Source organism: Podarcis tiliguerta, assembly GCF_965153285.1.
Source record: "Podarcis tiliguerta genome assembly, chromosome: 3".
Classification (NCBI taxonomy): domain Eukaryota; kingdom Metazoa; phylum Chordata; class Lepidosauria; order Squamata; family Lacertidae; genus Podarcis; species Podarcis tiliguerta.
In genome coordinates, this window is record NC_139536.1 from 51,315,507 (window position 1) to 51,333,868 (window position 18,362).

Genomic DNA, 18,362 nt, shown 5'->3' on the forward strand with positions numbered 1-18,362 from the left:
TGGCATGTGACCAACGAGAATGGATCTATCAAACTGACCTGGCACAGAAGGTTGCTCTGGGTATGCTTTAAAACACACACACACACACACACACACACACACACATTTTTAATACACATTACAGCTTCACATATCTTTAGAGCTAGTTCACCAAGTAACTGCCTATCAAATGTTGGAAGAAAAACGAGGACAACAGCTGTTCTGGATAAAGCATTGGAAGAAGGCATGGGCTGGTATTTTCACATAATGAGAGATTGCTGCAGGTGATTCTAATATGACAGGGGTGCAGAGCCTGTGGCCCTCCGAGTATAGTTACCCTCTATATGTGGACAACCAAAATTATTAAGAGGCTGAAGCAGCTCCCCTTTGAGGAACAGTTAAATGTGGGGCTCTTTAGTTTAGAAAACAGACAACTAAGGGAGAATGTGATTGACGTGTGTAAGATTTTGCATGGCGTGGAGAAAGTGAATAGGGGGAGTTTTTCACCCTCTCATAATTCTAGAATCTGGGACCATACAATGAAGCTGAATGTTGGAAGATTCAGGAGCGGTGAAATAAAGTACCTATTCATGCAGCACATAGTTGAACTATGGAATTCACTATCACAAATTGAGCTATAACGATTGCGTTTTCATCCTAATTATGGGTGATATTTAGCTAAATTATACACAGTAGACCTACTGAAATCAAAAGACACCCATTGATTTAAGTGGGTTTACTCTCAGGATGACTAACACTGGATAAGACCAGATAATAAAGTGTTTTGTTTATTTCCTATGGAAAGAGTAAATTTTGTGCCATAAAGAAATCCTTTGACATTCACTGACAGAGCTGAAGCAATACATTCTTTCTGAAATACCATTACATAACTAATAATGTGATCCCAGCAGTCAAGTTTGGGCTGCTTAATTTGTTTCCATGGAGTAAGACTGTAATTCTGAGACACTGAAAAATTTTCTCTTTGTGATATATATTGCCTTTATTTTTCAGGGTGTTTTGTATATTATTTGTTGTCCAAGTATATTATTTGTTGTTCTAAGGAAAAGAATCCTAAATTAAGCTTCATTTGTTATCCAAATGATGCAGTTGATACTTAGGTCCGATTTTCAGCATGTGTCAAAGCGGTTAACCTACCTTCTCATTGAAAGTCTGCTGTTCAACAAGATCACAACCTATTGGGGCTGGATGAGGAAAATCATTGTGGTTTGCAATCCAAATCCCCTATTCTCATTGTAAGTTCTGTTGCTGATTACAGTCTCCATCAACAATGCACAACCTGCTTACTCTGAAGCAATCTATTATGGACTGCAGTGCAAGTTTCTACCCTGGGAAACACCAGTGGGTGACCTTTTTAATTTTTTTGTCTCTTTGATAAGCAAGCTACATTCACCATCTTCACTAATTATGCCTTCCAGGATTTTCATCAGCAGAGTATTAGTCATTGCTCGTAATGTAAGAAGCACAATGACATGTCATATACAATGTTATTTCATCTGTTATTATATTTTGCATGGAAGCAGGTTACATTCCGTTGCTGTTTTTTAAATCTCATGTGCACTCAAGATCAAGCCTGTAAGGATAAGTTCAGTGACATCATTGACACTTTTTCAGTTTTATATTGGTGTAAAGGAAGGCGGAATATTCTCCTCCAGTGCGTTTCAATTCCAAACTGTCAGTTTAAAATGTACTGTGATGTCCTATTAGATTGGGAGGTTGTGGAAGGACAGTGTGCATTGAATGCTGGCATTTTTCATAATTATGTTGCCTGCAGGGTTACCACCTGTCCTAATTTGATCTGATTAAGGTGAAATGCAAAATTGTCCTCATTTTGCAGAAGAGGGAAAGAGTGCCAGGTTCTATCACAGAGCACAGAGGAGGAGAGGATGTGATTACGGATATTGGCGGTGAGGGCGAGAAAAGGAAATGTATGTTGTCAGTTAAGCAGGAGATCAGATGCATGAAAATAAGGCTGGTCATCTATAGGGCATTGCTTTGATTTTGAAAGGAGCAATCCATTGTCTCTTGTCCAAATATTTAATTAATTGTGTGCATAATATCAATGTTCTATTTTTTGTTTTGTTTTGGGGTTTTTTAAAATAAGTCTCTCTTGGCTGAATGTGTGTTTGTGAGCTATTTATTTGTAGCCTAGAATCATTTAAGTCTGAGGCATTTGTGTAGCAGTCTAAATATTTGTTCTAACTCCCATTGAAAGGCTAATGCTGGATTCACAAATGTGACTCAAAAGAACTGCACATGATGAAGTGTACTCCTTAGCTCCTTTTAATACGTATCTTAGCAAAATAAGTGGAACATAGCTGCTAATGCAGATAAACAAAGGGGGGCAACAGTCATGAGTTGCCGGTCTCTGCAGCCACAGCAGGCGCTGTGATTCTCCAGTGGTTTGTCTTCACCCCTGGGGGCACACTCCATTGTCTCTCAAGACAGACAGAGGCCAACAACAAGGCAGCCGCCTTCTACTGAGTCAGAAGATTTGGTCTATCTAGCCTGGTATCATCTACAGTGACTCTCCCATGGTTTCAGGCAAGGGACTCTCCCAGCTTCACCTGGAGATGCCAGAGGTTGAATATAGGGCTTTCTGCACACATAGGCTCTAGCAATGAGCTATAGCCCTTCCTCAAAATGAAGTAGCAACTGTGAACATTGCTGCTTTTGGATCACTGAAAATCACTTATCATTATGTTCCATAGTAAACGTGTGTTTTGAGTTTTGGCTAAGGAGTTTGGATCTAGGACCCAAAGCAACCTCAAAACCTACTTTAGAGTTCTGGAGCTTATTCCTGCTGTTTGCCACTTCCTGCCAACAATAATGTTTCTGGTGATAGTAAGCTAATAGAGCTCACAAATGTTTTGATTTTCCAGTTGAAAACAGAGTTTGGAGAGGTGATTAAATATTTTTCATCTCCAAATCACTTTAACCTGAGGCCAGACATTATTTTTCTATAGGCTATTTGGTTAAAAAGTATCCTACATCAGTTTCATTGCTCTTTCAAAAACGACTGTCCTTTTTGCCTTTTACCTGTTCATTCTAGCAGTCATTGTAACCTCCAGTAAGTTGGAAACAGAATTCTTAGTCAGCTGTTTTTGCTCCATGATGACTTTTATTCAGCTACAGTTGGTTGGTTGTTTGGTTTTTTTAGAAGACAACTTCCCTTCTTAGGATTGTTCTTCACCACATGCTGAAAACTCCTGACCTCGCTCTTGCTTTCTGAAAAGGACCGATAATCATCAAACACCAGTGCCAGCATGAAGGTAGAAATCCAAGAGCAGAGCTTGCTTTGGAAATTCCAACTACGTTTTGAATAAAAGATGAAGAAGAAAAACCTTTTCATGAACTGGGTTGATTGTGCTAAATATCTAGTATGCCAACCGTGCAAAAAGCCTTTCACCCTTATTCATGCCATGAGGTTTCCACTGCAATATTTATGGACACAGTGCCAATAAAGAGAGGATATGGACTAGAGGAAGATGGTTACAGATACTCTTGTAGTTTAAAAAATATAATAAAATCCTGTTTGATATTACTTTGTTTTCTAAGTCTGTTGTGCATTCAGCCACAAGATGCAAACAGCAATGTTCAACCAGATTTAGTAAATATAAATTACATGGCTTGTAGAACCCAAGACTGTGATTTCTGTAGTGAAGGAGAAGTATTCCTATCAGAGAAAGGTGAGGAGCTGTCCAGCAGTGTCAACAGTCAGAGAGCAGAATGCTGAGCAGTGGTCCAGAAGTCGCCTGCACTAACAGAAGCTCTATGGTGGCTTCCAGGCAGCAAAGGAGGGCTAAAGTCAAATGTAGCCAATGTGGTACTCCCCAGATGTTGTTAGACTACATTTCCCATCAACCACAATCAACATGTCCAATGATGGAAGTTGTAGTCCAACGAAATCTAATAGTTTCACAGGTCCTATCCATTAGCACGGGTGGGAAACCTCAGGCCCAGTGACTAAGGTGGCCCTCCAGAATTCTCTGTCTAGCTCTTAGGACAGGCATAGGCAAACTCGGCCCTCCAGATGTTTTGGGGCTACCACTCCCATCATCCCTGACCACTGGTCCTGTTAGCTAGGGATGATGGGAGTTGCAGTCCCAAAACATCTGAAGGGCCAAGTTTGCCTATGCCTGTCTTAGGACCTTCCCTAGGTCAAACCCATCACCAGCTCTGCTCTGTACCCTCCTTGGGTGCTTGAATCTGGCTGGAATGTGTCCTTAAAATGTGGCCATGCCTCTTGCTTGGAGGATGGAGAGATACAACATGTGTGATTGTAGAAACCGCTGACTTTGGTGTGGCCGTAACGTAGCCTACTCTACAAAGGCCAGAGTTGTGTTTACTCTTGTGTGCACTTTTATCTCTGTCCCTACCCACTTAACCACCCCTGGGATGTGGATCCTGGAAAGGTGCTCACAAGGAATATGGCCCTCGGGTTGAAAAGTCCCCACTGCCACATTAGGAAGTGATCATAGTATTACAAAGATTGAAGGCAACAATAAGTCAGGGTAACTTTTGAGGAATAAGTACTCCATCATTAGTTTCCCTTCCTCTAGGGTCAGAGTATGCTCCCATTTGCTTGAATACCACTTGTTCTCAGGACCTTCTGAGTCATGAATCAAGGTTTTCAGTGCTTTTCTATTATATGTCAGCCTTCTCAACAGAGCAATCTCCCCCATTTTCTTCAGCCATTCTACTGCTGCTGCAGGGTAGGTTGGGAGTTTCCATACAAAGTTTTGCTGTTGTCAGTATGGTCACATTTCCTGTATTATATTCAGAATTGTGGTCCAAAATTATTTTATTTTCATATGCATAAAATCTGCCTTTGGGTTGTTGTTGTTGTTGTTGGTTGGTTGGTTGTTTTGCATCTCCAGCACTGCATGTCTTGTCTATAATTTTTTCAGTTAGGTACCAATGAAATATGATCTTTATCTGTTTCTTTCTTTTAGATCAGCACTTAATAATGCTGCTGGGATGTTCTCAAACATCCAGTCCCATTCAGCTTGTGAGATGGTTAAATTAAAATTTGTTATATCCTGTTTCCATAGATTTCTAAGCACAAAAAGGTGGGGTTTTCTCAAACATATAATCATGAATTGGCCAAGATTTTCAAAAGTGAGATACATGTTGTTTCTCATTGCCTTGCCTTTTTCAGAAGCTCAGTCTATTAAATCCACAAATAATTCACCACATTTTACTCCAAAATTAGACATCAGTCCCACAACTTGAGAAAAGGAGTATCATGGTAGCTTCATACTTTATGGTCCCCAACGTGTCTACATGGGTGCTTAAAAACATCATCTACACTTTACTATACTACTTAGTTGTGGGAAGCACTATTCAAAACACCACTGTATGTGCAGTAACCAGGTTTAGCATGTAAAGTGACAAGTGGCCCCTAGTAGCTAATCTAAAAATCTTGCACTACCAATCTTACTAGACAGGCTTGGAATTGGTTTTGGAAACATCTCAGCCCTGAGCTTATTTGGATAGTCTATCATACAGCAGAGTTTTAAAATATCAATTAAATTGTCAAAAGTAACAGCTCCTGGCACCATAAAATTCCTTTAATTTGGCCAAAACTGAGATTACAATAAAGCCCTGTGCTTTGAATACGTGTATAGATTTTTTTAAAAAAAATCTCTCTAGAATGCAGAATTTTTTCCCCTGCTGCTATTTTCTGCCATAAAGATTAGCCAGGAAGTATGTTTGAAGCAAATAGCTATAGCGGTTCATTTACTTTGAGTAATTTAGCTTTAAAGCATGCATTAAAATGAAAAGCGCTTCTGCTTGCGGAGGCCAGAGTTGCAGATAATCAGTCCAGCAGAATTTTCCCCATTGCAGCTGACACACTGTGTACATTGCCAGTAATGCATTTCATGTCATTTGTTTTATCTATTCCAGTCTCTTGCGAGGCTCTCTTGGCAGTTCCTGTGCAAGCACATTAGATGTGTGCACAAATTGCACTCCTTTTGCTTGTGATGTGTAAGCTGTGAAGAGACAGGACAGTTAAAATCAAGTTGCCACAAATCTTTCCTAAGAGACTTTTAGGTTGGCCTCCTAGAAAGTGGAGAGTCAGCGTAGACCAGTAGCTTCCGAGACACGAGCCCTGCTGGATCAAACCAAAGGACCTTCCAGCCCAGCATTGTGTACTCACACATTCTCTTTTCAGATGCCTTTGGGAAACTGACAAGCAGGACCTGAGCTTTGAGTTGCAGATTTGAGCCTAGGATTTAAAAAAAAAAAAAATGCATCATGGGAACACTGGGAGGCTTTGGGTAAGTCTCAAAATACCCATCAACACAATGGGCATGATATAGACTTACTCCACAGGAATAATGTTCATGGAAGGGAACCCACAAGGACTCCAAAACTCTTTGAATTACTTAAATGCTGTCAAAATTATGAGAACAATTTGCTTATTAGAATAACCCTGTGCACGTTTACTAAAAAGTAAGTTTCATGGTGTCCAATGAGCCTTATTCCCTAGGTTTGCTTATGATTTCAGTCTGAAGGCTTTGTGCATTAATACACACAGTGGGATAGAAGCTGCTTCTGTTTAGTGCAATACTGTGCCATGGAAAGACTTGCATGCCTTGTATATGACTTGTATATTTTGGGGACTACAACTCCCATCATCACTAGCTAAGAGAACCAGTGGTCAGGGATGATGAGAAATGGAGTCCCAAAACAGCAGGAGGGCCAAGTTTGGCCATCACTGGGATAACACAATGAAGATACCACCCATATCACTGCATGTATATCCAATGGCACAGCTTTGGATGCGGGGATGGTTTTGCTGTTCCGTTCAGTGCTGCGACTCCCTGGGAAGTGTTAGAATTGTTCCTTTAAATGTGAAAGACAAAGCTCTAGGAGAAGGAAATGCACCTGAATGCAAACTCTTTGAATTCAGCTGTTCAGGCACTTCTGTTTCCGTCTTGGTTGGCTCCTGTTTTCTGCTTGAGAGACACTCCTAGCGTAGCTGGAATGTGCTGTTAGGAAAACAGAAAACTGACTTGCACTGAGTCAGAGTCAATAGTCTGTCTCGCTCAGTACCATTTTCTCTGAATGGCAATGACTCTTCTGGCTCTTTCAAACCTGGGTTTCTCCTAGTTCAACCTGGAGATACCAAGGGTGGGATTCAACTAATGAGTCCCATCATCAGAAGTCTGTGTAAGGACTTCTGATTGTGCAACAAGGCTTCCCCACTTCCTCCCCTCATGCCCCTTCCAAAATTGGCTAGGGGGGCAGTGGTCAGAGAACCTTCCTAACAGCACACAGGGGCATGAGGGAAGGGTTGTTCTGTCTGGCAAGCAGAAATGCTTTTCCTGATGGAACAATCAGTACAGCATTGAATTCCTCCCCTTGTATTGAATTTACGTACTCCCTTAAACATTTCTAGACCTCATTTTATAGACAAAGGCATCACTTTGGGGCTTAGTTCACACAATGCAATATCATAAAAAATAGCACTATCGTTGTCTTTCTGCTGTCCATCAGCAATAAGGTTTCTATCTATGTGTGAGCTGATCCCTTCAGCCAACTTCTTGTTTTTCACGTGGTGGAAGCAAGACGGTTGCTACAAACCTCAAAGCATTTAATTAACTCTCGTACAATGAAGTCTCTATCTTTAGGCATCACTGTCTGACACTGCCTGACACCTCAAGAGTAATTAGAGTGTCATGGAGGTACAATTCTTCTGCACTGGATCGGACTCAAGAACGATAAAGGTCTTTCATTTACATCAGTATTCTAATTAGTTTCAACAGTTTAGAGATCTGAAAATGACTGGAGGATTGAATCAGTATTTATTAGGCTATTGTGATGTCAACGCAATATTTCCAGCTTTGTTTCCATTGCAAATCATTATTTCTATGCTTTATATAAATCATCTCAGTTCATTTCTGTGTAAATCCCAAAGCTGGTATCTCTTAAAATTAAAAAAAGAGGAATCAACCAGTATTGGGTTCGGTTGTTTTTAGAATCTGCAATTTCACTAATTCTGGGATTTCTTGCTAGTCGGGGGAGGGGGGGGCTACTAAACAGCCATGAATTTCTTTTTTATCCTGATCAGCATGAAAGGATGTATTACTATGTAAATTCCTATATTGTTATGGTGATAATATAATGATGGCATTAATGCATGGGAAAGTATATATTTTATCTTAAAGGAAAATATATTATTTAGATGGAATAAAGGATCCAGAAAAACAAAAGTCCATTTGGTTTCACTCTATGATTTGTTAGTCATCTGCACAGCCTGCTATTTTCATTCATTATATGTACAGTAAGTACCTGTGGGTGTAACTATACATGAGAGATAAAGAGTTTTTAACAGTCCTTCCCTCATCCCAGAGAATTGCTGAAACAGTAGGGCTTTAACAGCACTTATGACTGCATAGATTTCTGCCAAGGTTGTGGGACTTTTAGAGACTTTTGGTTTTTGGATTCTGGAGCCAGGGTCAGAGTATCCTTGGTCATGTCACTGCTAGACACACCTAATGGCTTCATAGCCCATTGAAAAACATGTTATAAAAAATCAAGGGCAAAACACGGAGTTAATAGTCCCTGTAAAACTACAGGAATTGTTTTGGTTCTCTTTTAGATGTTGTAACAGTCTACAAAACCTTGCATAAGTTATTTCACTAATGAAAATCTAGGTAGAATTCATCTTGTTGGGATCATATCACCTGCAGTGGAGAAAAAATAAAGCTTTTTACTGATGTTTTCTAGTCTCTTGATCTACCTAATCTGAGATCTTACCCACACTTAGCTTTTGCCCTGTTCTTTTCAGGCACAGGTCCATGCTTAAAAGCTTTGTGTCCGAGCATTGTTGACTTTTTGCCCTGGAGTTTTCCCCACGAAAACTCACTCTTTAGCACTCAATTGGAGCAAACGTCAGTTTAGGTTACCCATGGATTGCCGTTTGCAGCAATTGAGCTTTAGATATCCTGTTTTCTAGATAAAGCTCTAGAAAGAGTGGAGGAAGCGTAAGTGTGGATAACACAATTGTTTAGCTACTATTTAAACGATTAGCTACTATTTACTATTACACTTATCCACTTCTTTCCCCTTTCTCATTTCCTTTGGTTCCACCAAGTTTTCTTTTTATTGAATATGTATATTTGAGTATTTTCCTTTCTAGCTCAGGCTCCTTTTGTAAAGTTATACTTTACAGGGAGAATACAAGAGAGAGTTGCTATATTGAGGCTATGAGAGACAGACAGAGAGAGAGAGTAATTTATGTGAAAGACTGGTAATTAACCATTAGTGCAGTCCATGCAAAATGGATGTGAGTGCTGGGGCTGCAGATTTTCCCTCTTAAACTTTGGCATTCATGGTTCATCATGAAACAAAAGGGTTTTTATTTAACCTTTAGTTGGTATAACATTGAACCTCTTGCCCTACTCTTTCCTAGCAGAGATACGTGCTTTAACGCTCCATGTTTGAATGTTTTGTTGTTTTGTCCCAAGCTTTCCCTGTGAAAACTTGCTCTTAAAAGCTGAATTGGAACAAAGGTCAATTTGGGTTTTCTGCAGATTAATATTTGCTTGGATTGAGCTTTAAAGAGCAAATTTTCATGGGAAAAGCTGGGCAGGAGGTAAGGGTACTTGAAAACAGAACTTTAAACGTAGACTGTGCCTAGGAAAAGCAGAGTATTTCATGACAATGTGTTCTTCTTTTAACTTTCCAGAGTGGTTACATCTTTAGCACTTCCTTCAAAATTTATAATCTGAGAGTAAACCATTCCCCCAAATCCTGAAGAGCTATCACTCTATATAAATAGGTCACTCTTGATTTTTTCGGGAAAGAAATGAATTATGTTTGTGTGTGTGTGTAGATAATATATTGTTGGACACTGGTTATGAGTGCCCATGGCACTGATGGCACCATTCCCTGCCCTGCCCTGCCCTTCAGGCCCCCAGATGCTTTTCAGTAGTGGGGCACTTTTTAAGGGGAGCCAAGCTCAGCACTCATCCATGGCGGCCCCCTACCATTATTAGTCAGTCAAAATGTAGTGCCCTGGGCATTGCACTTTGGGTTGTGAGATGGGGTGTGGCCACAATAGATGGGAGTCAAGCTTAGCCCCCATTTAACAGTGCTGCTGCCTGTTAACTGCTGACATGTGCTTGGTGATGCTATGGAGGGCAGTGAGTGGCACCACCATTGCCAAAGCAGCAGCAGGAGCAGAGAATGCATGCCACGCCATACTGCAGCCACCACAAGGTGGGCCCTGGTTGGGTTGGGACCATGCCACGGGCCTCCAAGTGTGGCGCTGCCCCTACGAATACACGTGGTCTTTCCACAAGCAGCAGCCCCATGAGATGAAAAAGGGTGTTTCCAGGGGTTGCCAAACGCCATCCCCATTCACCCAACTCTAGCAGATGTGAATAAAAAGAAAACAAATGAATTTTCTTATTAAAGATAAGCCCTCATTGGTAGTAACAAGCTTAACCATCTCAAAGCTCCCATAAGGTTTATACCTGAGTCCCTCTCATTCATAAGCCGCGTTGCTGGTTGTTGTTGTTGTTAAAAAAGATAATACCCTACAGAAAGTTTTCCCTTGCTAATCTCTTGCTTTCTCATCATACCACGGAGAGAAGGCCAGACTATAAAGATGAAGACTACAATCCTTCAAAGCATTCCTAGCAAGTTCTGAAATATGGTATAGCAGGATTGTCGGCTAATACTGTATATCTACTCCAGTTTTCAATAACATTTTACGATGCTACTTAAGCTGGGTATCCATCTCTGATGCTACATCTCTGTGTCTCCTCGCAGTATATCACACTCCCAGAGCCCATGAAAATAAGTTCTAAGCTGTATTTCTCTCTGTTCTTTTACTGCAGCTGGCTGTCCAGATTCCTTGATTAAAGAGCTGCATCACTTCAGAATTCTGGGCGAGGAGCAGGTGAGTTAACATCTGAAAGGCAGCGTCATGGTGTCATGAAAGATAGACGCTAATGAGACAGCTTCGTCTCTCTCTGGGGAAGCACCATGTGTCTCATGACCCTCTCTGCGCCCTGAAATTGGAACGGGGCACACGCAAACACACACACACACACACACACACACACAGTATATATGTTTGTGTGTAAGAGGCTTTTTTCATTCTATCCATCAGCCTTGACAGGTTATTAATTGGTACATCTGCTATCTGCCACAGTTTTTCAACTCTGGGCTGCTGCAGTAAACAGGCAGTGTAAAATGGCAGACAGACAAACAGGGGAATGAGGTCTGCTTAAACTGAAGACATATTCTTGCTTGGTGTGATCTCCTTATGCTTGGTTTAGGATTGTATTTCTGCCGTTTTTGAAAATCTGGTTATCTGCCCTCACTATAGGTTAGCTTTCAGGCTGTGTCACAGCAAAGGCTGATTAAGTGAGATACTGTACCCTTTGAATGCCTTTATAAAATCAGTCCACATTTGGAAGGAACTGAACTGCTTTTTTCAGGATTGGGCTTGCAGAATGCATGCCCACCTTAAATTTATGATTGAGAATAGCATCTATGCATTGAGAGAGAGATTTGGGGAGAGATGTTAGGAAATCTAACTGATCCCTTTGTCTTCCTTTTGCAGAATGGCTGCAAAACATCTGGTTGCCTCAAGGGGTTTTAAAACCTGGACAGAGAGGCCTAAATTGTATCCACTCACATCCACCTTTTAACATGTGTTCCCCACAAAAGACTTAGCCAAAACTAAATCACATACTCTTTGCTTTATAAAGAAGTAAAATATTTTACACCCAATACACCAGGGCTCACAAAAATGGGGCATTAAACAGGCATCCATCCAGTTGGCAGAAAGATTCAAAAGGAGGTTCCAAAAATAGTTTTCAAGAAAAAAAACCTCATGAACAGGTACTCTCCAATTAATAGCAAACCCCGGGGGGGGGGGCGGAGTAACAGCCATCCTTAACTGTCCTGCCTGACACACAATAGCTGTGTGTCCTTTGTCAGGAACCAAACATGAAGGAAAACAGGTTGTGTGTATCTCCTAGTTCGGAAGATCTACAAGGTGGTGTTTTGGGAGCAGGAAGCCAGTGGTAGCCCCTGCTCTTGAATCTACATTCTTCCAAAAGAAAGAAAGTGGACTAACCTGGGAGAGAACAAAGCTTGCAACGTGCTTCTAAGTTCTTCCCAAGTGAATGAGTTCATAACCAAGGGACTTGCTGAAGGTGCTTGCTCAGCTGAACCCTTGCATGCATGCAAAAGGTGAGGCAGAAACTATCCCACACGATGATAATGATTTCTTGGATGAGTTATTTGGTCACTGAACATTATTAGTATCAGAGTACATGCTATTTCATCTGGCCCCTGGGCTTCCTTCCAACCACCAGCTGTTCAGTGGAGAGCAGTTGTTAGGAGAAGGGACTTTCATGTTGTGCATAGTTGTACCTCTTTCCTCTGCAGGTATACCTGATAAAAGAAGAATAAAGCATGTGGGGGAAAGGTCTCAGCCCAGAGGTAGATGTGTTTTTGCAAATATGCAAAAAGTAGTCATTTGTTTTGCGATTGCATGCTTGCAAGCTTCAGCATGCAATTGCATTTTGAAGTTTGAGGCCTTAAACAGCTTTAAGGCAGGACTCAAAGTTCAACTGTGAATTGACCTTATTTGTGTTATTCTGCTAGGATTACTGAGCTACGTTTGCCTTTTGGACAGTCAGCGCAAATAAGGGATGTTGGAGAGCCCAACTTTTTTGTGAAAGTCTATGGAGAAAATGGAAAGTGAAGTTGTGTGGTATTATGAGGAATGAAATATGTGCTTCAATTTTCAGGAGTGTGTGTGTGTTTGTGTGTGTTAGAGGGTGGGAAGGAAAGAAGGAGGGAGGGAGGGAGGGAGGGAGGGAGAGAGAGAGAGAGAGAGAGAGAGAGAGAGATGCCCCATCCACTACTAGGTGACTCACAGCAGCTTTTCAGAGGGATAATGTAGCTCTTGGCTCAAAAAAGGTTCACTACTCCTGAGAGTTTTCTTTCATTATGGGCATGGGGGTCCTTATTATCATCTAGATTACATCTTGAAGTAATTTGGGACAGTGACACCATGTTTTTGGAGAAGAGCAATAAATGTGTTTTCCTTGCCTTTGAGATATGCCATTCTTTTTAAGATGTGCTGTTTCTGATATCCAAACTCCTTTTCCATTCTTTTTCCTTCCTTTATCTGGTTCCTTTGAGTGGACTTAATGACTTTGGATCTCCTTTTTGTGAACAATAAAGGCAGAATATATTCTCAAAGCTTTGTGCAGATATGATTTAAATATTCTTAGTGAGTTGTATAAATTAAAAATGTAGCAAATGTTCCCATGACCCTTTTAAGCAAAATTATCTTTTTATTCCAATTTGCTCCAGTTATGTTTACAGTGAGTAAAAGCCTGTCCCACTTAACTTATTTTACAAAAGAGTAGTTTTCAACATTGAGGCTGCAATTCAACACACACTTTCATGGTGGTAAATCCAATTGATCTGTATGGGGCATACTTTAGATATTGCACTGCCAGTGATTCAGCTGGACCAACAAAATATGCAGAAACCAATTTCTTAAATATATCTTTCACTCTTTAAGAGAGGGTTTTTGAAAGTTCAAGCTTATAAATGAAGACCTTTCAGGAATCCTTGCAGGTGTGTGAGCTTTATGGTATTTTGGATTTTGAGCTTTTCCACCTATTTGTAGTGTAGGGAAAGTGAAAGTGGTTCAACAGATATGACTGTGTTGCTTCCGTTTTGTAAATATCTTGCTTCTAGTTACTTGAATGTATAGGGAGTAGGATCTAGAGATATTTTCCAGTTTTTCCCCTTCTTTCCAATTTGGGAATTATGGGCACTTCAGTCTACACCTCCCTGCTTTATTTAAATCCTGATCTGCACATGCAGCATAATAAGTTGGAAATAATGTGGTTGTATCTAGAGGTGGTGAAATGGAATGTACTTGTACTATTTTCAACTGCAGGTGGGTGAGTGTGCCACAATTTTACAAGCTCCCTTGCATTAAAACAAAAACACAACTCCTTCAAGTACAAGATAAACACAACAAATAATGAGATGGGATGGAATCCTCCTCCTGATATTTTTTCAGTTGCAGAATTCATTTATTTTTATTTTTATAATGTGGGAATTCCAAAATGCCATCCTCCCTTTCAAGGAGCATCTCTACGCCCATTGTTCAGCTCGGATACTGAGATCTAGCACTGAGGGCCTTCTGGCGGTTCCCTCACTGCGAGAAGTGAGGGTACAGGGAACCAGGCAGAGGGCCTTCTCAGTAGTAGCACCTGCCCTGTCTTACTTTTAAAATACATCTGAAGGCAGCCCTGTTTAGGGATTTTTTTAATGTTTAATGCTGTGTTGTGTTTTTAATATTTGGCTGGGAGCCGCCCAGAGTGGCTAGGGAAACCCAGGCAGATGGGAGGGGTATAAAAAAGTTGTTGTTGTTGTTGTTGTTATATAAGGCTGTCGGAACCCAAGCAGATAGGGGCTGACCTGCCCGCCTCTTTTGGAGAACAACCTAAGAGGTACTAGATCAGGATGTATGTGTCTCTGTATAATTATGTTGCTAACAAAGCTGTACCAGAGTTACTGTGATGTGCCAATTGTAAATAATTTCCTGTCTCTGTTTTCAGCAGTTCTTATTTTTATTTGTAAGCCGCCTAGAATCCCACTGGAGGAAAAGGGGGGATGATGATAAACAAACAAACAAACAACTGCCATGCTGTGCATGCTTACATGGGACTGTTTATGAACATTCAGTCTCAAAAATTATCATTTAATGCCCTTGTAAGGCAAGGAGGTATGATTGAAAGCGTGAATTATTCAACCCATTTGAAAGTAGCTTATTTCACAACAGTACAGCTGTTTCTTATAGTGATACGCTGGTTCAGACAAGACTACATAATATTTTGGCGGGGGCGGGAGGAATTAAAAGGGAGCAAAATGAAAAAGAGGTACAGTGGTACCTCGGGTTAAGAACTTAATTTGTTCCGGAGGTCTGTTCTTAACCTGAAACTGTTCTTAACCTGAAGCACCACTTTAGCTAATGGGGCCTCCTGCTGCTGCCGCGCCGCCGGAGCACGATTTCTGTTCTCATCCTGAAGCAAAGTTCTTAACCCGAGGTACTATTTCTGGGTTAGCAGAGTCTGTAACCTGAAGCTTCTGTAACCTGAAGCGGCTGTAACCCGAGGTACCACTGTACCTTGAAAACATACTTCAGATTCAAAGGCAGGAGACAGCTTGGTCACTGGAGAGTAAAACATGTGAATGCATTTAGCAGGATCTTCTCTTTTCAGATGCGCCTATTTAGTTGCCTTGGGTAGTACAATTTTAAAAAAAAATAAATCTTGACAGTGCAATAATAGTTTAATGATTTGGCGTGATTTCTATACTGAGCCAGTAGAAAACGTCAAATTCCCTGACAAAATGCAACTTTCCCTCCAAATCAAACCCAGTAAATCAATTTTCTTGCTTATAACTTACAAAAGCAGAATTGATTATTTTTTAAAGTATTGTTTGTACATGAAAATTAAAAAAAACAAAACAGCAATGCCCTTTATATCACACTGGAAGCTTTTTACTTAAGGTGCAGAATGATAACAGAAATTTTGGCAGCTCTTTAGCTGCAGCATGTGTGGCGCAGACTTTCAGATGTGTTTGAGATAGACTTACACTATCTCCCCACCTTTAACCATACTCTTTCTGCTCTGTCAAAGCATGGGAGGCATTGCAGAGCTGGGGTAGCTGTGATTATCAGCCTTTCTGTTCAAGAGGAATAGCATGGCTGTGTTCTGATATAATTCTAAACTATGAGCTCCCTTTTCTGCTTTGCTGTGACCATAAAGAGGGAATCAGAAGCTTCTACTTTCACTTTAGATTAACTATAGTTTAGCATGTCATCTGAACCCCAAACTGTGGTTAGTTGAAATAAACCAGCTTCATAAACTATGGGTCAGAGCTGGGTAGTTTCATCTAACCATAGTTAAGATTAACCACAGTTTTTCAAGGTTTGGACTACATGTCCCAGTTTGCACAGCACAGTAAGCCAAACCTTGATTACACGTATTAGTAAACAGAGGAAAGAGATTCACAATGATCCTATGTTCAGACAACACACCTTGGCTTGGTTTCCATGCAGTGCCGCTGAGCTAAAAGAACTGAGAAGGAACACAGCATCAGGGAACTGTGGGAGCCTGCACATTTGTGTGTTTGCAGTAAGCCATGGTTTGACTTCTCATGTGTGAACAGAGCCTGCAGCAAGCAATGGTTCATCTAAGAAAGAAGCAAAAGCTTCTGGACTGCTACAGAAACTGCACAGCTAGCAGGAAAGAGGCAAAAAGGGATAGCTCTGAACTCCAAATCCTACTTGTGATGGGCTCAGAAACTCTTTACCACTCATATGCAGCAAGGTGGTTTTTAAGCCTCTGGTTAACTGGATAAATTAGTGGAAGGGATGTTCAAAATGTTTAAATGCTGATAAAGCAGCACATTTTTTTCTCTCCTTTGCAGTACAACCGTTACCAGTGCTATGGTGCAGAAGAGTGTGTTCTGCAGATGGGTGGCGTCCTATGTCCTACCCCAGGATGTGGAGCCGGTCTGCTTCCTGAACCAGAAGTCAGAAAGATAGTGTGTGAGCCAAGCAATGGAATGGGCTGTGGGGTAAGAAAAACTCCCAATAGTTTTATGACTATCAGTTAAGGTTGTGAAGTTAAGGAGGGGGGGGGGTATCTGAATTTCTCTGTCTCACTGGTGCCTCTGAGCTGCTCTTCGTGGCAGAATGAGCAGATCCCAATAAATAATAATAATAATTCACTGCTGCAGTGCAGAAATGACCACTTTGTCATGTAGAGTATGTCTGTCCCAGAATGCTTTGCTTTAATTGGTTTGTGAAGTTGCTGATCTAAGTAGTTACAGTGAAGAGTGGGGCTGTGCAAATGACAAGCCAAGAGCTTTGACTCTCTTTAAAACTCCCAGCAGTCAGCAAAACGGTAAAGGTTCTGGAGCCAAAGGATTTGTTATAAGCAGCACTCTATTTAAACAGGTCTGGGGAGGGGCAGGGTGCGAAAGAGTCAAGTAAGTAAAATGATGCCGTGTGTTTTGAGCAGATCGATGAAGAATAATGCAGATAACATGACAGTGCCAAATGAAAGCTCGTTTTAAATAAATGTTGTCCAAACCGAACAGAGAGATTGCCTCTGCCTCTTCCCTTGTTTCATTAGCAATAGCTCTGTCAAACAGCAGCACCCTCCATTCATCAAGTAAGAACAATGGGGCTATGCAGCAGACCCTTTAGATAGCTGCTTTTGGCTCTGGATCTCAGGAGTCACCAACATCTTAAACCTAACCCAAGCATTTAGAGGAGGAAGGTGATCCTGCCACTTCAGGATGGGTGGGGTTGCATTATTGAATACTCCTCAGCATCAGAGTCTCTGTTCATGGAAAACGAGCATGTCAAGGTTTTTATCATAAGCAAACATTTGTGTGTGTGGCATGTCACTTTTAAATGGTGGGAAATTCCAAACATGCTCATCTCATATTCCCTGCTTGGGAACAAGGTAAAGCTGAAGGAGACAAACCATGGCTTTGCTCTCCGCAGCAGAACTCTAGGAAAAGCGAAGCAGCCACAATCTCTCTGCTTTTGTGCTAAGCCACAGTTTGCCTTAGAGTTCAAACTGAGCCATTAGACGCAGGTGTTGTGTTCAGGGATAACAAACATATTCCTAATATAATGTTCTTTGTTGTAAGGGATGTATGATAGCCCTATTTAAGTGACCCCCCATTGTGTTACCCTTTACCCTTGTGGAGCTGCTGAATATATATTTAGGAAAATGATATTAGACAATGTGTATCCTCTATAAGGTTCATTTGGACTCAGATTTAGTTTTGAAAATATATATTTTGCATGCCGCATGCCTGAGAGTGATTTCCTGGCTTTGCTGTTGGCTAATCCTTTTTATTTTCACTCATAAAAACAATAATTTGATTTCCCAAGGGATTACCATTACGCATTGTTCTTCCGCCTTCATTGCTATTCATCAGACCAATCTTTCTCGCTTTCATAGCTGAGATGTAAAGCACTGATGTCTTTAACACGGGAAACCAGCAAGAAAATATGGAAGCTGTTACACTCTGTGCCACCTAGCCTGACTGCTGAAAAAGCTGGAGTAATCAGGGCTCATGAGAGCTCAATAAATAAAGCACCTTTGTCTTGTTTTGTACTAGACTAGCATATTGCTTGCTATATATCAAAAGGATGTTTACTGTTCAAAGGGGAAGAAGTTCCATTCCTGATAAGGTTAGGCCTGAGTATCAAGGAAGAATACATGGTCTGCCTATTACAAATGCTATTTTATCAGGTACATGTGTAGCTCACGCCC

The 18,362-nt window shown here is 40.9% G+C and overlaps 1 protein-coding gene across 4 annotated transcripts in view; it reads left to right on the forward strand.

Moving 5' to 3' along the window:
• The window catches only part of PRKN (parkin RBR E3 ubiquitin protein ligase), a 582,309-nt gene that overhangs the window by 488,807 nt on the left and 75,140 nt on the right, over positions 1-18,362 (forward strand). For all 4 annotated transcript variants that reach the window (XM_083434186.1, XM_083434187.1, XM_083434185.1 and 1 more), the window contains 2 exons: positions 10,854-10,915; positions 16,495-16,644. In XM_083434186.1, the coding sequence (XP_083290312.1) occupies positions 10,854-10,915; positions 16,495-16,644 (212 nt within the window). The remainder of the gene's footprint in view (positions 1-10,853; positions 10,916-16,494; positions 16,645-18,362) is intronic.